This window comes from Pteronotus mesoamericanus, unplaced genomic scaffold, assembly GCF_021234165.1.
Source record: "Pteronotus mesoamericanus isolate MK-2021 breed Mesoamerican mustached bat unplaced genomic scaffold, CSHL_Meso_final contig_20, whole genome shotgun sequence".
Lineage (NCBI taxonomy): Eukaryota > Metazoa > Chordata > Mammalia > Chiroptera > Mormoopidae > Pteronotus > Pteronotus mesoamericanus.
Window position 1 is genome coordinate 90,461,725 of NW_026555085.1, and position 22,211 is coordinate 90,483,935.

At 37.9% G+C, this 22,211-nt stretch overlaps 1 protein-coding gene across 6 annotated transcripts in view; it reads left to right on the forward strand.

Annotated features, from left to right (window-relative positions):
* UTRN (utrophin) overlaps positions 1-22,211 on the forward strand; it is a 444,878-nt gene that overhangs the window by 408,674 nt on the left and 13,993 nt on the right. For all 6 annotated transcript variants that reach the window (XM_054570070.1, XM_054570072.1, XM_054570071.1 and 3 more), the window contains 6 exons: positions 6,058-6,194; positions 11,685-11,723; positions 11,949-12,014; positions 13,116-13,181; positions 19,996-20,154; positions 20,524-20,764. In XM_054570070.1, coding sequence (XP_054426045.1) covers positions 6,058-6,194; positions 11,685-11,723; positions 11,949-12,014; positions 13,116-13,181; positions 19,996-20,154; positions 20,524-20,764 — 708 coding nt within the window. The remainder of the gene's footprint in view (positions 1-6,057; positions 6,195-11,684; positions 11,724-11,948; positions 12,015-13,115; positions 13,182-19,995; positions 20,155-20,523; positions 20,765-22,211) is intronic.

Sequence of the window (22,211 nt, forward strand, 5' to 3'; positions counted from 1 at the left end):
TTTTTACCAAGTCATTACTCTTAACACTTTAAAACAGAGAAATAATAGGAACCGTCATTACAGCAAATTTGACCAAATATGTATAATAATGTTTCAAATGTTTTGGTGGGAAAATAGGCTTAATTCATTTTCTTTGCTCTATCCCAACTAAAGAATTACATTCTGCTAACCTGAATATAATATCTAGTTCCCGTGGGGTGAATTTCTTTTCACCTTTTCTTTTAATATTGCATAAAGTTTATGGCAGTGAATTTAGTGCCTTTAAGATTACAACTGTTGGTGGTAGTTTTTTTCCCCCCTCCATGTGAAAATTGATGAGGAAATAAAAATGTGCCATTTTTGTATGAGAATTAACTAATTTTTTTCAAATACTAAACGAGAGCATTATCAGAAACTCAAACTTAATTCCAACCCCTGCTATAACTTTTTGGGAGTTTAGGTAGGTGTTGTTTATTGTTTGATTGTTTGGTTTTGCTTTGCTCTTCCATGTTCTCAATTTATTTAGCTCAAGAGTATTGGACTTTTGCTTTTGTCACATAAAATGTGTCATGCTTTTCCCAAGCAGGAGTTCATGTTGAATCTCAAATGTAGATAACCTGTAAGAACATCATGCTACATGAAAGAAGCCAGTCCCAGTCATAAAAACCACATATTGCATGATTCCATTTGTAAGAAATATCCAGAATAGATAAATCCATAGAAAGGGAAAGTAGATTAGTGGCTTTCCAAGGGCTGAGGGGAGGAGACAGTACAAGAAGTGGAATGACTGCTAATGGCTACAGGCTTTCTTTTGGGGCATTGAGAACATTCTGCAAATACATAGTGGTGATATTTGCACAGTTCTGTGAATATACTAAAAAACCAGTGTAATGGGCACTTCCCTGGCTGAGCCGGAGAGGGTAAGCAGCCTGGTACCTTGTGCTCATGGTCTTTTCTTACCCCTCATCCCCCTCTCAGCGGTGCCCAAGTTGAAAACCTAGATATGGCTTGAAAACCACTGACCTAAGAGATGAAAACCTTTATGTTGCCAGATGGAGATAGCCCAAGTAAAAGCTGGAGCCCATTACTTTATTATTTCTCTGTATATTAACCGTGTGTTAAGAGCAGACATAGAAATAAATTGGGTTATAAATGTCCAGCACTGGGGACTTCTTTTTGCATTTCTATGATGAAAATCTCTTTTCCTTTTTGTTTTCTTTACCAAAACATTTAGGGTTAATATATCCATAATTGAATGATTTGCAGTTGTCATACCCATTGTAAAAGGTCTAAATACTGTTTAGGGTAGATGATATGTCCTTTTGGCTTTATTCTTAGTCCTAGGCATTTCTTCTAGAAAAACTCCCTTCTTTACTCCCAACTGTACTCTGCTTATTTCTCCTATTCTGCCTGGTTAAATCTGTATACCCCCAATCCATCATCTCTCATAGCAACCCTTTTTCCTCTACATAGGGCCTGGCTTTCCTTTTATTTTCATTAATAGCTTCTTTTCTATACTTGTTTACATGTTGGAAGATCTGTATCCATAGAACTACAAGTTATTTTACAGTTGATTCTCAGAGTTACTCAGGAAAGGATTTGACATTGTGGGTCTGATGGTAAGGCTTAGTGATACGTATGGCTGTGCTCCCTGTACTTCTTTTCTTTTTAATAAAGTGAAGATTGATGAACTTTAGATTATGAATAGCTTGGGCTTATTCATGTTTTCTTTCTGCTCTGCCAGCCTAGAGAATTAAAATACTTAGAATCAGACATATTTAGGCAGAATAGGAGCAGATTGAAAGTAATACAAGTACATAAGTGCTGACTCAGAATTTAGTTGTTTTAAAAAATAATTATGTGTTTTTAAGTTTCTGCCCTCAAAACAATTTTGTATGGGTCCTGGGCATGCTTTTCATGAAGTAAAAGCTTCATGAAGCTATTTTGGGGAGGGTGCAAGAAAAGGGGAACAGGCAGGAGTTAAGCCAATTATTTAGCACTCAGTTTGTTACTGTAGAAAACTTCTCTGGTTTTGTTTTGTAAACATTGGAGTGAAATCTATCTAGTTGTAAATTTGACAGCCAAGAAGGAGTTAGGCAACCAAAACTTTAATTCAGTTATGTGCAGATATTTTAAATATTTTAAATATATCTTAAGAACTGAATGAAGTTGGTGTCTATATAGCATATTGCAAATACAGACTAGAGTTGGTGATAGAGAGTAGAAAACTAGGGCTTAAAGAATAGTTTGTGGGATGGGATGAGGGGGTAGACTTTGGGTTATATTTTAGCCCATCTCTGAAATCTACTATACCCTCTAACAGTCATTCCCCCTTCCCCTCAGCTTCCTCCCCTCAGTTCCTGGGAGTCACTAATCTACTTTCTGTTCTTGTGGATTTGCCTATTCTGGACATTTGTTATAAATGGAATTATACAATGTATGGTCTTTTGTGAATGACTTTTGTATCATTTAATAAATGATTACTAAACTAATCATTTTGAAATGCTAAGGAAATAGTAGTGTTTTACATCGCCATTAAAAATTTAGTTCATGTTGATCTGATCCAAGATGGCAATGGGCTAGGTAGTTGTTACACTCACCTCCTCAGAACCAAACTGGAATTACAACTAAAATATAGAACAAGCAACCTGAATAATCAACTGAAGACTAGCTGATTGGAAATCTTATAACCAAGGATTTACAGAAGAAGCCACATTGAAACTGGTAGGAAGGTCAGAGACCCCAAGAAGACTGGCCCCACTCCCATGGGCAGTGGCTGAGGTTCCAGAGGGATAGCTCAGCTGCAAAGGTAACCTCAGAGCAAAAGAACCAGGCAGAAGTGCCCACATAACACCTAGCTATGAGAATCAGCAGGGATTCTGTCTGCCAGGGAGAGACAGGAGTCTTCTAGAGACATGGGAACCCTCCTAAAGGGCCAACATGCAAAATCTTGTTCACTTCCATTTACCTTGGGCACTGGCAGAGGGAGGGCAGAGTGGTCTGGAGTCATGTGAGGAGAAATTGAGGTTTGTGGCTCTAAGGAAAAGGCTGAGGGGACACCTGTCATGGTCCCTATACTGAGTCCCTCTCCCACCCCAAAGATGCCCTCTTTGTTGGGCTGAGAACTCCCCTCCATATGGCATCAGCCTGGGGCAGTGCAGTAGCCTCACCCTCAGGACTCCCTGTCATCCCACCCTGTGGAGCACAAGCCCTGCTGAGAAGTCAGCTGCCTGGGCCAGGGTGTAGAGCTCTGGGCAAACTTGGGGTGTCAGTGACTGAGTGATGCAGCTTTGGGTCAGGGGCCATTCCCTTCACTTCCCCATGAACCAAACTGGCACCTCCCTTTCATGGGAGATCCTCTAGCTCCACCCACTGAGCTCCAGGTGCTCCCATCCTTTTGGTGCCTGGTGGCCCCACCCTGCCAATGTCTGGGCAGAATTTGGGACAGACTGAGTTGTGTGGCTCTGGGATGAGTTCACTCCTCCCACTTTTCCCCTGGCACCTGACTGGCACCGGCCCCTCATGAGAGGTCCACTAGTTCCACCCTCCTAACTCCCAGTGGCACTGTCCTGTTGAGTTTAGGCTCTTGGTAGAATCTGAGACAGACTGAGTTGTGTGACTGTAGGACAAGGGCCCTTTTTCCCCTCACATGCCCAACGGGTACAGAGTCCTCCCTTCACACGACCAAATTTCGGTCTATTTGGGCCTGATAAACTCTTCTGGGCTCACCCTGATTACTCCCTAGGACACTGCCCTACTAGGAGAGGTGGGTGGGGGAAGGTGGAGGAGGATATTGGGGGAATGAATGGTGATGGAAGGAGAATTGGAGTGGTGAACACACAATTCAGTATTCAGATGATGTGCTGTGGAACTGTGCACCTGAAACTGATGTAATTTTGTTAACCAGTGTCACCCCCATAAATTCAATAAAAAAGAGGGGAAAAAAGACCCCAGAGAGCCACAGCAATTTTGAGAAAAAAGAACAAAGTTGGAGGAATCACACTATGCGATGTCCAACTAGGCTATGAGGCCATGGTAATCAAAACAACATGGTACTGGCATAGAAGTATTTCAACGGAACAGAATAGACAGCCCAGAAATAAACCCATGGCTTTATGGTCAAGTAACACTCCACAAAGGAGGCAAGGACATACAATGGGGTAAAGATGCAATAAATAGTGTTGGTAAAATTGGACAGGTATGTGCAAAAAAATGAAATCAGGCTACCACCTTCCAACACTATCTGCAAGAACGAACTCAAAATGGATTAAAGACTTAAATGTAAGATTCAAAACCATAAAAGTTTTAGAAGAAAACATAGGCAGCAAAATGTCAGATGTTTCTTGTAACACTATTTTTTCTGATATGTCTCCTTGGGCAAGGGAAACAAAAGAAAAAATAAACAAATGGGCCTACATCAAACTAAAAACTTTTGTACAGTGAGGGAAACCATCAACAGAATGAAAAGACATCCTACTAAATTGGAGAACATATTCACCAATGATACATCTGATAAAGGGATAATATCCAATATTTCTAAAGAACTTGTAAAGGTCAATGCCAAAAAAAACCCAAACAAACTCTCCAATTTAAATGGGCAAAAGACCTGAATAGACACTTTTCCAAAGAGGATGTAGAGATGGCCAAAAGACCCACGAAAAGATGCTCATTGTCACTAATCATCAGAGAAATGCAAACTGAAACTACAATGAGGTATCACCTCACACCTGTCAGAATATCACCCATAAGTCAACAAAAAACAAGTGCTGGTGAGGACGTGGAGAAAAGGGAACCCTAGAGCACTGTTGGTAGGAATGTAGTTTGGTGTAGTTTCTGTGGAAAACAGTATGGAGTGTCCTCAAAAAACTAAAAATGGAACTGCCTTATGACCCAGCAATTCCACACTCTGGGAATATATCCAAAGAAACTGGGAGCATGATTCCAAAGATTATATGCACCCCTATGTTTGTTGCAGCATTATTTACAGTTGCAGATGAGTGGATAAAACAGCTGTGGTACATTTACTCAATGGAATACTACACAACTGTAAAGAAGGAAATCTTACCTTTTGCAATAGCATGGATGGATCTGGAGAGTATTATGCTAAGTGAAATAAACCAGTCAGAGAAAGACAAATACCATATGATTTTATTTATATGTGGACTCTAATGAACAAAATATACTAACAAAATAGAAACAGACTCATAGATAAAGAAAACAGACTGACAGCTGTTAGAGTTGGGGGGGCTGGGTGAGAAAGATGAAGGGATTCAGCACAAAAAAATAACCTCATAGATGCAGACAACAGTATGGTGATTACCAAAGGGAAGCTGGTAGAGGGAGGTAGAAGATGGTAAAGGGGGGATAAACGGTAATGGAAGGAGACTTGGCTTTGGGTGGTGAACACACGATACAATATACAGATAATGTATTATATATATGTGTGTGAAACCTATATAGTTTTATTGATCAGTATCACCCCAATAAATTCAATAAAAATTTTTTAAAATAAAAATTTAGCCCAAGTCAAATTGTTAATGTTTTGATGGTTGGGGAAGGACAGAGAACCTGACAGTATCTTTTACAACATAGAGTAGGAGGGTGGCACTGCTCTTGCTCTCTTACTTTCTTTGGTCCAGACTGCAGTCCAGGCTTGTGTGAGGTCAGTATATGCTGTATAGCTGGCCCTCGTTCTTTCACCTTAGTTAAAACCATATGATATCTATAATTCTTTATCATCTCTAAATGTTTGCTAGTAAACTGCAACTTTTTGAAAATAGAAATTAACCAATACTATTGCCGAAACTAATTTTACTTCTTGGCCCAGTTTTTAAAATATTGGGCAAATGAACTAGTTTTGGTTATTTTTCAACAGGACATAAAAAATTTTAAACAAATTGCTGGGTATATTTAATGATGTGTCCTACCATGTGTTTTTATGACAGTTTGTGTTATTACAAAAATATAAAAAGCTGCTGAAACTGTTATTGAATTGCATCAATTTCTATCTACTCTAATTTATTGTAGAGAGTTATGTCCTTCCATTTAATGAGAGACGTGTATTTTTCAAACTCATAGACAACATCTGGGGAAGATGTACGAGACTTCACAAAGGTATTGAAGAATAAGTTCAGATCAAAGAAATACTTTGCCAAACATCCTCGGCTTGGCTACCTGCCCGTCCAGACAGTCCTTGAGGGTGACAACTTGGAGACGTAAGTTTAATATTAAAACTTCTAAGTACTTATATCTGATATTGCCTTTTATTACATTAGTGACACAAGAGAAATTTTCTGACACTGAAACTATTTGTGTTTTGGTAAAATATTTCATTCTAAAAGAGGTAAATTAAACTTAGAATCAACTTTCACAACATGAAATGTTTACTATTTGCTTTTGACAGTGTCAGTGCTAAAATTTCAGGTTCAATTTTGCACTTGTTCCTAAACTTTAAAAATATGTGTTAATGTGTTGACCTTTGCATTGGTTATCTCTTAAAAATACATAAAATAAATTGTGGTATTATTTGTTCTTTCATTATTTTATTTATTTTCCATTTTCCCTCTGTGGGGGACATTTTATTATTTCTTATACTATGTTTCATACTTATTTTATATTTTTTTTCATTTTCAATGATAACTGTATTGTTTTGGATACTTTGAGTATGTTGGCTATCTCCTGTCTTGCTTCAGATATCTACCTATGCTAAAATCTGATCAAAATCTAACATTACAGTTCTAATTTCTTTTTTTCTTGAACATGAAGATAGCAAAATGAGATAGCTTTATACAGTACGTGAACTAGATACAACTTCTTTGCATTTTATAACTGAAGTTTACAAGCATAATGAAATGAAGTTTAAAGATAGAAAAATTATTATTGGTTTTTAAAGCAAAGAAAAATAACAATTTATAGCCTGAAATGAAAAGAATTTTGAAAACGAGCCAGAAGAAATGCAAAAAGTAATTTTAAATTACTGAACACTTCTATAAAAGATCAAAAATGGATATAATTTAAATCTCTGAATCTTTAAAATATCATAAATATGCCTTGAAAGCAATTTTCTGTGCTTGAATCTTGGGGAAAATTAACTTCAATTGCTAATCATCACCAGCATTCCTAGTCATAAAGAACAGCGAAGTTCTTGTCACAGAAAGATGCTCTCTCAAATGACTTTAAGACAAGCTCAGGGATTTGAAGTGTGGATTTGCTTACATTATACAGTAGAAAAGATTGGAGAAAGGAGTATAAAAAGTGCATCGAATACAATTATTGGAAAGTCAAACTTTTTTTAACCTTCAAGGTTCATGGAGACATGAGACATGAGAACAGTAATAGTATAGTGTATTATGACAGTCTGTGTCTCAAAGATGTCAAAGCAGAGGGACAGATGATTTGGTCTGAGTTTTTTTTTTCAATATAAAGCCCTGTAGACCAGGGGCTTTGACACATTTATGTGACAATGGTGGTTTTATATGTGTATGTGTGTGTGCACGTGCGCATGTGGAACTGCTAAGGAGTAGAAGAAAGGCCATAGCCAAAGCTCAGTGGGTGCTTTTACCCTGCTGTAGGTAATACTATGGGTGTGCCTATAGAAAGAAATATACCACAGCTGTGTATGTAAACAGGTCCAAAAATACCATGTACACATTTAAAGCATATAAGAAAATCAAACCTTATGATAACTTTGCTTGATCTCAAACTGTGTGCAATTACGATACTGGCCTCCCAGTCATTTTTTTTTTTCACACTATACTTTAGAACAAATTTTACTGAAGCAATTACAGTTCAAAGAGAGCTATTCAAATAATCAAATTCATTGGAAAGGTAGATTTTTGGTCTTCTTTTTGATTTGTGGATATGTTTCATCGTTTTCTTCATCAGGTTGTATGATACATTCAAAACAAATACATTCTTATTTCTTTTAGTATCTAGTATATAATATAATTGGGCTGAACACCCCGGGGTAAAGACAAAGTTTTGCTAGTCTTGGTATCAGCTCTAGTTAAACTTTGGAGTAGCTGCTTGAAGCATAGAGTTACAACACAGTATTTTTATTTATAGGATAATGATAGGTTTGGACTGGCGATATGCCTTTCACTCTTTTGATAAACCATTGGCACTTTGTGCCTTAAATATCTATATCCTTCCTATGATTTGTGCAGATAGATCTTTTATAGTCCTTTTAAACAGTTTTGATAATTTGCCTTTCAGTGTCAAAAATAATCATCGGCATCCATCATTCTATTCTGAGTCAGTTAAAGTAAAAAAGAACAGAAAAGCAAGCCAATAATTTTGTGCTAGGATTTTTGGCTGTAACTCTGAAAATGCTTCATTTCATCTAACATGAATTTACTAGAATTTTCAGTGAGAGGAAAACAAGAGAAAGAAAACGAGTATAGATTAAATCAGATGTCACAAGATGCATTTTGAAAAAGATTTATGAGCTACTGTTTAGAGTGGGCAGATTTTCTTCTTCTTTTTTAAATCCTAAAACGTGTTCTGGGATTCACTGCAGTTCATTTTTCTGCTGAGCCCGTTCTAGTGCAAGGCCACTTAATCTTCTGGTGTAGCAATTTATGTGAGTGGGTAGTAAAAAGTTTGATTTCGTTTATTCTCCTCTTTGTGGGAGGAGAACATTGGAGAAAAACCAGTGAAGTGGTAAATGCGTTGAAGTTATTTATGAAGCTGATTAGAATTTTCTTTTGCTTCTTTCTCTTTTATCACTGCAAAATGTAATGTCTTATCTCTTATCCAGTAATTATACTTGCATACTTGGAAGGGATTTATAGGAAAAATGAGTTATTACTAAAAGAAGGTAAACAAACTCATGCCTAGGTTTATTCAATTAATATTGTAACTTTGCTGGATTTTTCAAAAAATAATAATAAATTAATGAGTGGAGCTCAATTAAAAAGTTACCATTGAATAGAAACCCAAGAAACAAGCTAAAGTACTGGCAAAATTAACTTAAGGATTGCAAGAGATTATTATTGGCTGAAAAATTAGGTTGATTTCCCTCAATTTTAAAGAATCATGTAGACACCTGTCCGTAATATTGGCTAAGATGGAATAGATAAATTGCATGGTTCTTGACCTTGTTACTGCCGCGAAAACCATCTCATGGCAAGTGTGACTGTGGTTGCGGGCGCACTGGCCTGGGAGGAGGTGACAGCTGATATGAGACCTGAAAGGTTAAAGGGCCCGGCTGCCGGTGTTTGGCATGGGAGGAGAAAGGGGAGGGGTTGGGGGCAAGGGAAACATTTTCAAAGGCCTGGAGTCAAGATCATTTCGGAAACTGGGGTGGGAGGGTAGGAACAGTGGCAAGAAATGAGAGTGGAGAAAGAAGCAAGAAGCAGAAAATGAAGGGCCTTATAGCCCATGCCAGGGAGCAGTAGGGAGCCATTGGAGGTTTATACATTAGAGGACAATGGAACCCCACTTGCCCTGCTCTGGGACAAATATTCAGGGTCCAGCACATATAACGCCCCTTTTTTATTACAAAGTATTTTATTACAAAATCATATGCATGTAATTCTATAACATAACAATATCACACTCAAGCCCACCATATGGGATTTTAGGTGAAATGTTCCAGTTAAAACTATAAATTGTTACACCCATGTCATTACCCTACCATCCACACTCAAGCAGGCATTACTTCTGCTGGATCCTGTATTTAAACAAGCAGAAGACTGGAAACACAAGGAGCAGTTTGCTCAAAATTTAAAGCACTAAAAAAGTCACTAAGTTTTTCAAAGAATGTCTGGGGTAGATTTCATATATTAAGAATATTTAGTAGAGTCTGATTCCTTGCACATTAGTGTATGATTAATCAAAACACTCTACTCAGTCACTAGGCTTTATTAAATCTAGGGTAACATACAGATTCATCTCATTTTTAACCCCCTTTAACACAGATTCTAACTGCAATGAGAATGTTGCCCTTTTTTCCCCTTCCAGAGTTAAATGAGAAAGCTTATCACTTAAGGTTTTTCTTCCCTCCTTCAACTCAAAATACTTTGAAATCAATGAAGCCTTAAGTTTATTTTTTAATCTTTATTTCTTTTCTTAGACAATTTCTCAATATATAAATACTTTCTTTTCAGAAACTCTTCAGTTCAGCTTTCTGCTTCTGCCATTCTTATCTTAGTTCAATGAATCACTTTTGTTCTCGCTGAATTAACTTCACAAGAACCAGCCGAGCAGTTTTACAAAGCTTTTCCAAGTTCAATTAAGATTTTAAAAAATAGGTTTTGTGTGTGTGTGTTCAAAGCTCGTGGTGAATGTTGTGCTACACTTGAAACTAGAAATGATCTCTCAAGCAGTTATAATTTGGGGGACATCATTAGCAAATCACTCACCTGCCATTTAACATCCGTTTTTCTGAGTTAATGACAAATAGTGAGTAAAAAGACTATTGAATAGTACAGTGCTGTTTCATTGTTCTTGAATCTATTTTATACATGGATAATTAAGCCCATTTCCAGTATAGATATTCTGACAAACACAGACTGGATAAATGCCTGTTTTTGAGAGTAGGTCCAAAGAGTCTTAGTTTGTCATTCCAATAAGAAGACCTTCCTTCTCTTTTTCATCTTTGGTATTTAGACATCAAATCGTGTCTCCCAGTAGGAGAAAATGACATCATTAAATTTTTCTTAAGTATGTATGCATAATAGATATGAGAATCCAGAGAACTTGAATAATTTCAGCTTTCCTTCTTTGTTTCAGTCAGCATTGGCTTCTGTAGGAGATTTTATTTAATTAATTAGAGAACTGACTTTCTTGAAACTTTTGAAGTTCCACATTCACCAGTACCTCCCCTCTTCCATCCCCCGCCCCCCCCAAAAGGTTACGGTTTAAGTTACCTTTTAATTAGGATCAATTGTTTTCAAAGGTATTTCCTGCAGATTTGGGGATTGGTAGGCTGTTTTGTGAGGTTGGAGGGTACCCCTAGGACTGAGTAGTACTGACTGATCATGCTCCAGACTCAAGCCCTGATTCAAGCAGAACAAGTTTCTTTATCAGTTTCATAGATGGAACTTCTGGATAATATTTCGTATGAAGAAAGTATATCATGATCTAAAAAAGGTGGTTTTTTTTCAGTTTTATTGATAATGTGAAATTTTCGATGGGGTGTAGGGGATATATCTAGGTTATGTCTTTTTTTTTTTCAGTGTATCTGAGGCTGAGATGCTTGGTGTATGCCTAGATTTGAGTTCACTTTTAAGATTGGACATAGAATCAGAAAAGTTTCATTTTATTGCAACTCTGTCATCTTTGGTATTTAATATGTCATATAGTCTTTGGTATTTAACTTTACCTTTCTTAGTCAGAAAGGGAAACAAAAATATGATTGCATCTTTCCTCAGTATATTATGGAATATTATCTTTGAAATTTTCCCATCATTTTGGAGCATTGTCTTTTTTTTTTCATTAAGACTATTTAAAGCTGTGTTTGCTATCCTGTAACAAATACCCTGTAATATCTGTGAAAAGGCCCCAGCAGGCACAGAAATATCAGAATTTTCTCTAGAATAAACAGTGTTTTCTGTGAGTTTTGATTTCCCGATGGTGAAAACTAATATAGTCGAGGAAGACAATTGAGAATGTTCCCTCACTTTCATCCCCCACTGCTTTTGTCTTAACTTGCTCTAAAGTGTTTGTTCCATGACTTTTGTTTCCCTCTCCCCTCTTTGCAGTCCTATCACACTCATCAGTATGTGGCCAGAGCATTATGAGTGAGTATTACAGTTCCATATGCAGAGGAGGAGGTTCTAATCAGTTTTGTTAGCATGGGGGTGATTACTAAACTCTTGTTCTAAACTAATAGTTCTGCTTCCCGGGTAACAATCCTAGAGGTTTCTTTGCATGGTAAATTCATTATTTAACTAAGCTAACATTTCTACTCGGAACATCTATCAGTATGTGGGTATAAAACTGTTTATTTCCATTTTCCTTTATAGCCCCTCACAGTCTCCTCAGCTGTTTCATGATGACACCCATTCAAGAATTGAACAGTATGCCACACGGTAAGAAACTTTGATCGGAGCCCTCTGCTGCACTGCCTCCCTGAATGTATTTACTTCTGTATTAATCCTGCACCACTAAGTGTCTTGACCTAAGGGATATTGTTTTGTAGGAGTCGTGACTCCCATTATATTTGGAATCTGGACTCTCATCTTTCTATGTTGTAATTTGTGCTTTCCCAAATACATGCTATACATTCTATAAAAAGCAGAAAGAGGAACTCAGTCGTATTTGATTATTGAGTTCATGAGAATCCAAGCACTGCAGATGCAGGATTTAGACAATGTAACCCAGTTTCTTTGAATAAAAATAGGTTTTGAAAGTGTTCTCAGGTGATGGTGCACATAGGAATTACTATATGTAATTAATGTATGCCAGTGCTTTATTACAGGGGTTTATAGTAGAGTGCCCTCCCCACAAAAAATAATAAAGAATAGGCTGGTCTTGATGGTATGCAGAAACTTTCAAAAAACAGGTATACTAGTTGTCTGCTAGAAACTAGCCATGCTGAAAAGGTTAGTTCAAGCATCATAAAAATAGTAACATTTGAACTGGGTTTTCATCAAATAGAATTTCTGGGGAAAGCCAGGCTTGAACTATTGGAAGCACATCCTCAAAAGCATTGAGCTGGGAAAGGACATGGCTTGTGTGAAGAACTACAGGTAGGGAAACGGTCAAGGATGAGGAGTGGAGGAACAGAAGCTGAAGTCCCATAGTGAAGGACCCGCTTGCTACGGGGTAGATTATGCCCCTTCCCTGGGTAAAGGGGAGTCATGGAGAGTCTTGAAACATGAAAGGAACATAGTCAGATTTGTGTGAGAATGAAGATGGACTTGAAGGTCTGGGAGGTTAATTAGGAAGCTAAGTCAATTAGGAGACTGTAAAACATGGTATATGACAAAGGCCTACAGGCGTGAAAGCAGTAGTAACAGAAATATAAGTCAACATTAGCTGTTGTTTTAATGCCACAATCATGATGGGAGAATTAGACCTTTCTGTATTTTGTGAGCATTATTACAGTTTAAGAATGGCTGAGGCTGTGCCTCCAGCTGACTATGCCCCTTGGGGTCACATTGCCGAAGCTCCTTGTTTTTATTTTTCAGACTGGCCCAAATGGAAAGGACCAATGGGTCTTTCCTCACTGACAGCAGCTCTACCACCGGAAGCGTGTAAGTAAATCCTGAAATTAGTGCTGCCCGCGTGGGCTAGTTCGTGTACTATGCCTGTTGGAAATCATCTTTGCTGATTGTGGCTCTGGATTTTGATCCCCATCAAAATTGATGTGTGGTTACAAAAATGCCTACATAGATTTTATGCTTTAAAGCCATGGTAGTATAAATTAGATATGTTTATTTATTTAGTTTCATATAAGTTAATGAAAAAATCCTGCATTTGGAGGCTAACCTGCTTTAGGAAAATCAGATTGTTTTATTTACAAATACAGATGGAGACAGCCATTCCATTTGTATGATATTTCTTGTTAATACAACAAATGTAATTCCACAGGATATGTTCCCATCTGTAAAATCATGTTCTTTCTGCTCACATTTCCTCCACAATCCCTACTGTTTAACAACTATGACCCCCATGCACTTGGACATATACTCCCCACCCTTTATTGACAAGTGTTAGCTCTTGCGTCAGTATTTGATTAGCAACTGTGAAAGACCTGATTTACTTCAGAATACTTTCTAATAAAAACCTTTCTGGGCAGATATTTTATTTGACATTGTTGCTTGTCATTGCGTTTTTGGAACTTTTTCCCCCCATCCCTTGAAATTTACTTTTTAAATTCTGAATGATGTCTAAAAGATTTAAGTAGTGTTAGGTAAACTTGGCTTTCTCAGGCTCCTTGCAGCTGGGGTCTAATGGGAGCTGTAAGGCAGCTGGGAACGCTGTAGAGCACAGTGCTTAGGTATTTTATACTAACAAGGAGAGTCGTTTGAAATACCTTAGGTACTCTAACATAGAATATGTCCCTGTCAATAATTTAAAAATAGTTTTAATATCATTAAGGTTATAAATAAATGTTCTTAAATTTTTCCATTTTAAATTTCAAAGGTCAGCATGTTAAGACCTTACAGTACTGCAGCAGTGATTTACACTTTATTATTCATGTACTGTGTGAAACAATTTCCAAATGAGCTAATACCATATTCATAATGCTTGGTTCATATTTAACCTACTAGTATGTATTGTATACAAAGTAGTTAAATATACTGAATGTCTCCTAAATCAGCCATTTCTACCAAAGCTGACAATAGCTAAAGAATTAAACAATTTAAAAATAACAATTGAAACCAAAATAATTAAACCCAAAGTAAATTCTTTAAAATTTGTTTGTCACATCCTGTGAACAGATTAAAGATAGTGCTCAAATTTAGTATATCCTTTCTTCAAATTAAAATCCACACTATTTACAGTTAAATTTAGCACTAATATCTGAGGGAAAAAAATAATCTGATGACTAATAGCTGAATACAATTGAATATAATATTAATATATGTATTAACTCATTCATCCACCCAACAAATATATATTACACACCTATTGTGCAAACAGTGTGCTGGAACCAACTGTGAGAGCCAGCTGTTAAATTTTCAAGAAGTTTTAGCTGTTTGTTAAAATAATAAGCCATTCTTTAAAGTTAGTTTATATATACTTACAACTAAATAGGTAGGATTAAAATAAAAACAAAGGTAATACTCAAAACTCATCATGCCTTAATTATTTTACTTTATTACAAACCTGTTAGGATAATTTTTTGTACTTGTCAGATGGCATATACCTCTGTATCTTTTCCCAACTTCGTATTCAGTGAAGTCATTAGCTAAAATTGGCCATAATGAAAGTACTTAAATCATAAAAATTGAAAATGCTACCAATCAGGGTCTTATGACTTATCTTTTAGAGAACCTGCTGTTAAGCAGCGACCAGCATGCTGTTGCCATGCCCCCAGTGCTGCGAAGGTCTGCACGTGCCGATAGTGTGCGCTCAGGAGTCTTGCAGGCAAGACTGAAGGCCGATAAGTGTCCCTACGGGGGAAGGGCATGCTGAGGGCATCTGTGGTAGAGAGACCAATGGCCCCCAAAAGAAGCCCACAGCCTAATCCCTGAATTCTCTGAGTATGTCCCTTTATATGGTAAAAGGGACATTGCACGTCTGATTAAGTTAAGGATCTTAAAATGGGGAGATTATCCTGGATTATTTGAATGCACCCAATGTAATCACAAGGGTCCTCACAAGAAGGAGGGGAGTCAGAGTTAGAGAAGGATGTAGAGGATGTACAGGTTAGAGGATGTAGCCATGGAATCAGAACACAGATTTAGAGAGCTTTGCAGGTGTTAACATCGCAGGCTTTGAAAGCAGATGTAGGGGGCCTCTAAGGGCTCGAAAAAGCAAGGAAACAAAGTCTTCCTGATATGTAAGGTGAAGTTAAATTCATAGTGTAAGAAGGTATAAACCACTAAAGAGAAGTTGTTTCCCAGTCACTGGTGCATTAATATTTTCTTAATGACTATGTTAATAAATCTTATTTTGATAAAGCTGGTTTGGGAACTTCTCTACTCTTTCACAGTTTGAATTACTGAGAAAATTAGCATTCTTTTTCTGTGGACATACAGGGATTTAGCCATTTAGGTAAGAACACCAACAAGGACTCTAAATCCTTAAGCTTACTTTAGACCTAAAATCCAGTGGTTTAACTTATAATGATCACCTTTTCTTCTTTAAATGTACACTTACTTCCTTAAATATTTTAATCAGTACTATTGACTTGACAACACACAAAAGGTATTACTATAGTAAATACCTTTTCTCCCATTGGACAGAACCTTACAAGGAGGATGATAATTACCTTTTTTGGACTGATGGTGTTTCTCAGGGCTTGGGAAGGAAGGGTTAGGATCTAAGCCTCCCTATTCCTCTGGCTTTCTGGCTGTGTTTCCCATCAATCATTTAGCATCATGGATCCTGCCTAGGAGAGAGGAAGAAATGCTAGCTGCTCTTAACAAGATGCTGTGCTATTCTTTCTTTGCATTCATCTTGGATCGAAGTTTATGTGTCTTACAGGGCCTTTTCGTAATAGCAGGAAGTAGTTTACATACTCTAACACTCTGGCCTTCCCCTGGAAATTTCCTAGAGTATCAGCACAGGCAGGGTCATGATATCATCCTAAGAGACCCAGATGACAGTTTTTAGTACCACTTACCTGTAGCACCAGCTTCTGAATAAAGAAGGGGTCAGGGCTCCTCAAGGCAGCCTCGGCTCTTCTGCTTCACACTTGTGTCTGTCCTGAGGCAGCCAGCATCCAATTATTTACAATTTTTATTATCATTCTTGAGAAAGATGAAAAACTAACTCAGAATGCCTTAAGCAAAAAAAAAAAAAAAAAAAAAAAAGATTTAAGTTAGCAAATTTCTATGATACGCTTTAGAATTGTTTTCTTTCTTGAATTCTCCACCTTTCTCCCAAGGCTCTCTTGAGTTGAAGTTCTTGTTATTCTGAGCTGGGTCATAAAAATATTGTCAGGTTTCTCTTGAATAATAATGGTGACAATGCAAAAACAACTACCACCTCCTCCTTAATATAAAACATTGTAAGGGCCAGGTGCTGTCTAAGCACTTTGCCCATCTTTTCTTATTTAATCCTCACAGAGCCCTTTGAGATGGTGCTTTGATAATATAGATAGAAGCAGGAAGTATCCATAGAAGGTTTTGTAACTCAACACCTGCTCTACCCATCTCCTATATTTGGTTTGGGTGATCTCACCCATAAGCAATAAAAGAAAGCTTTGAGGTTTCAATTTTGAGATTTGAAATCTCTCAAAATCTGTAATTCTCTCTACATTACCCAAGGCTCTTTAGTCACTTGCGTCTTGAGAAGCCATTTGAGCTTTTCCCTGTTCCTCAGATCCGTCTATGGAACCAATTGCCTAGCTCCCCACAGCGGTCATCTTCTGTGAATGAAGCTGGTTAGTTGTTGCTTCTCTCTGGATTCTGGGCTTCTACCAGCCCAAACATGACTCAATCTCATAGCTCTCTTTCGCACGGAGACCCAAATCCCAGCACTCCCTCTTCCCCTGAAAGTCTGACTCTGGACAATTTAAAGAGCATTAATTTTAAGGATACTAATTTTCTTTTAAGGAGGAATTGAGCAACCATGTCTCAAAGAGAGACAGGACTCAGGAGAGTCCTGGGGAATTTCAGTAGCTGGACCTCAAGGACTGCTACACCCTTGCCATCAGGGTGTCTCAATTCATCCGCCATCTGTCCTGGAGCGACACTGTTTTGAGGCTCAAATTGGGAGGCTGGTGTGGTTTGCACTTGGCATTGCTGTTTGCAAGTCTAAAGCCTGGAGCAGAATAGTCCTTTAAAGAATGGAGATTATTACTTTTACTTATGTCTTGCCTACTTTCAATAGGTCATTGGATGAATCACAGTTCTTTTGTCTTCTGATACATACTAATTTTGTAGTCTAGAGTATTTACTATGTGTGACTTAAACACGGTATAATTATATTCCATCTAATAGTATTTTGTTGGTGCAGAGTTATATTTTTACATTTTCTATTATAGCAGTAGGTGCACTGTTGGCATTTAATGACCCTAATCTGGTACCTCATGTTCTGTCTGTAAGGATATGCTCTTATTTTTCACTATATGTAGTTAAGAACTTGACTGTGTCTTTTTATATTTAACTTCTTAGCCTAATAATCTGTGAAAAGCACTTAAGACTAAAATTATAGGTTCTATATAAATGATTTTTTTTTGTGTGTGAAAACTACCTTAATGTCCTTTCAGGATGCCTTAATGAAAGGATGTAATGATAGTGATGATGTTGATCATTATAATAATATGTTAAACCCCATCAGCTTCCCAAAAGTAATGAGTCTATGTAAATGTTGACAACAAAATGCATCTCCAATCTAATTTTGACTCATCTGTGTGTATATTTGATTCACTAATGTTTTTCTGAAGTCCTATGCTACAAAGCCCTAGGTTCCAGGATTTGTTTCCCAAAAGCCATCAAAACAGACCAGGCACAAACTGCTAAACGTGTTCCACTGCAGGACTCTCCTGCCAGCATGAGCCTGGAGGTCTGTCATTGCTGCATGTTTATGGGAGGTCTGACTGGTTCTCCCCATAAAGGAAGGGAAGGGGTCCCAGGCCTGCTGGTAAACATTTTCTTCTCATAAACATACCAGCTTTGTCCGCTTTGTTACACTTCTGTTTCTATCAGTCACTAGATTCAACTACATTATTGATATGTCTAGTTCATTAGCCAAGTAGATAGAAAAGTGGGAGAACACAAGTCAAGTAAGTATAGTTTCTTACTTTAATGAAGAATGATTGGTCATAGAAATGACATGCTAATACTATTAAGTAAAGTATCTGTAGATATTTTTTAAAGACAATTCTAATTATGCTGAGTTAATTAAATAAAAGAATATAAGGGCTATATTTTCCTGTCTATGGTTCATAAAACATTACAAAATGACTTTCAGCCAAATGCTAAATACAGTGAGATGAGCTTATGTCTTAGTCCATTTGGGCTAGCATAACAAAGTGCCACAGACCAGCTGGTTTATAAATAACTAATGTCTATTTCCAGCAGTTCCAGAGGCTGGGAAGTCTAAGACCAAGGCACCCACAAATACGATTTCTGATGAGAACCTGCTTCCTGGTTGATAGATGGCCACCTTTTCGCTGTGGCCTCATGTGGTGGAAGGAGAAAACTCTGGTCTTTTCAGTCCCTTGTGAAGGCACTAATCCCATTCATGAGGGTTCCACTCTTAGACCTTAAAACCTTCCAAAGGCCCGGCATTCAAATACAGTTCCCAAGTATCCTCAGGGGATTGGCTCTGCAAACCGTGGATGTACAAGTCTTTAAATGGCGTAGTGTTTGCATATAACCTATATATGCTATAGTAGGATATTCCTATATATCACTTTAATCTAGTGAATACAGTGTAGTGCTAATTCAAGTGTTGCTTTTTAGAACTTTCTGGTGGTTTTTTAAACAACCGTTTTTGATCCATGGTTTGTTAAATCCATGGATGTGGAACGCTGATAGCACTGTTATTGGGGATTAGGTGTCAACATATGGATTTTGGGGAGGCACAAACATTCCGTCTATAGCTGTTTATTTTTAATTAATAGTCTTTTAATCTACTCTTTGGCATTTAATTATTGATTTTGCCTATATCTTTTAAGTGAACTATTTATGTATTGTACTTTATAGCCTCTACTGAGTAGAATATCTCTACTGAAGTTTACATGTTAGATTAAGGTAAAGCACAAAATGTTGGTATATACAGTACACATACACTGTTAGATAAATATCTTCCTAGAGTTTCAAAGGGAGGTCATGGGATGTCATAAGAAACATGTCATTGGATATAAGAAATCTCCAAACCTGTAGAGAAATATGATTAAAAGTTTATTTGAGCCAAACTGATGATGTGTTAGGAAGCAAGATCTAAAATGCTCCAAAGAATGGTGGTTTTGCAATTTCTGATATACTCTTGGAATTAAGGAGGAAACTGAAGAAGATTACATGAAGGTGGGAAAAAGCAAAGCAAGGTACAGAATAGTTAACAAGACTTTGTGCTCCTTTATCAGACCCTTCAAAGACTATGTGGTTATGCCTTTGAGGGATCTGATAAAGAGGATTACTTCTAGCATTTCAAAGATGTGTTAACCTAGATGCACAAGAACAATGGGCAGGGCTTGCTTAAACCTTTAACTAAGAAGTTATAGGCCTGGGCATGACTGCCCACCATGACCTGCCCAATTAGGAATTTGTGATCAGATCACCCCATGAGGTTACTTTTGGTTAGATTCATTAGGGCAGCCTTTTTCATTCACAGGGACATTGAACTTCAAGGCAAACTTGGCCCAGCAGGCATCCTGATCATTGTTGTTTTATGTTCTAAGACATCAGTGTCCAGACATGAGCCGCTCTATCTCACTTCTCCCCCTAGGGAGGACGAGCACGCCCTCATCCAGCAGTACTGCCAGACGCTTGGCGGGGAGTCCCCACTGAGCCAGCCCCAGAGTCCAGCACAGATCCTGAAGTCAGTGGAAAGGGAAGAACGTGGAGAACTGGAGCGGATCATTGCTGACTTGGAGGAAGAACAAAGGTGTGCTAGATCTGGGAGAAGAAGACATGGCATCTTGGGAAAACTTGTAGTGGAAAATTCTTTAGTAAGAACTTCAACAGGGCTCCTACCCATCCTCTTTTCAAACTGTTGTCCAAGAAGTTGTGGTGGAGTCAAAGTTTTAGAGAACATTACCAAGCTGGCCTGCTGGTTTTAAATTATAGCTCTGTTTGGAGGTTCAGATAGGATGTCTATTAGAATAATAACTTAAAGCTACCATTTCCTTCATGCTTGCCCATCTCACTGCTAAGAGATCTTGCTACCTAGGAGGAAATAGATAGCATGCACTAAACTTGGAGGTAGAAAACAATGTGCACGAAAATAATGTCAATTTTTGTTTTTCTGTGTTAGAAATTTGCAGATAGAATATGAGCAGCTAAAGGAGCAGCACCTGAGAAGGGGACTCCCAGTCGGTTCACCTCCGGACTCTATTGTATCTCCTCATCACACATCCGAGGATTCAGAACTTATAGCAGAAGCAAAACTCCTCAGGCAGCACAAAGGTCGGCTGGAGGCGAGGATGCAGATTTTGGAAGATCACAATAAGCAGCTGGAGTCTCAGCTCCACCGACTTCGACAGCTGCTGGAGCAGGTAGAGTGTGCAGGACTCAGTGTCACCCCTCTGCACGCCATTTGTCCCAGTCCCATCTCCCGGGGGCTTGGTCCCAGGGTCCCTAGAGAGGTCTATTTTCAATTTCTCGGTTATAGAGTTAATTTAGACTTGCTTAGCAACCCCTCTTCAAAGGGAAGCACTAAATCCTCCCCGGCACACACACACAAACAACAAAACATGAGCTTGCCCAGTTTTAGATGGACCTTCCCATTCTTCGTTAACACCGAAGTCTACCTCAGCTCTGAGTAGTTTAAGGAAAAATATCCTGTAACATATGGCTGCATAAATTAAATATGGGAAACATCTGTGAAGATTAAGGGAAAGGAAGTGACCTGAACTCTTCATCCTAAAGCCTTTCTTCCGAAGAGCTATTTTCAAGAAATTAAATAACAGATGTTTATTAATTTGCGACTATTATTTCCTAACACCAGGCCATGTTTTATGGCAGTTGCTTGTAAAATTTCCTAACAGTAAGACATACAATTTACACTATGATGAATATATACATGTATGATAAATATAAAATAATTGCTATTATAAGGTAAATGCTCATTTTTTTCCTTTCCTTCCTCCTCCCCTCCTTTCTTCCTTCCTTCTTTCATTTCTCTCTTCCTCTGTGTCTTTCTTCTTCCCTTCTTCCATTCTATTTTTATTGCCTCTCTTTTTAGTGCTGAACAAAAATTTGATTTATCAAATCAGTTTTATAATTCATCCATGGGTAATAGTCTTAAATTTTGAAAAATACTCTTCTTTGAGATAGAAAACTTCCTGCCTTTTTGGTGCCCGCAGGCTTGTTAGGGACCATAACAAGATAGTATGATATATAACAAGACGGTTCCTTACATAAAGTTACAACACACGGTAGAGAATTAAGTACTTGATTACGTCTAGCAGTTAGATAATAGGAATCACATCACAGAATTAGTGATGAAGATGCCTTTGCAGCAGGTACATATTATGGAGAATCCCAGCAAATGGGCCTGCATCTTCTCTGCTTGAGCCCCTGACATCAACACTTGTGTCATCTTTTGCCTTTTTCTTTGGCCTTTGCAGTGAGGGGCCCCTTGGCAGGGACTAGGGATCCCGCTCTCCAGAAATGATTATTGAATCAAAGGTAGAAACCGCTTTCTCTCCAGTGATTTCCTCAAATTTTAAAAAACCGTCTTTCACACTTGCTATCAGTATCATTTAACATGGCAGAATCATTCAAAACAGTGTAATTTCCGTATTACCTGCAGAGTAGGCCAAAGATCACCCTTTATATTTTGACCGTACACTTTTCTGTATGTCTGTCACTGTTTCAGAATTTATGTGAAGCTATTTTGGTCACAGGTTCCTTTGGAGCCTCCAAATTGCCCATCAATAGAAAGTAAGAGCTCCCCCAAGAAAAACCTAAGGTCGGGCTCTTTTAAGTCCTTTGGGATGT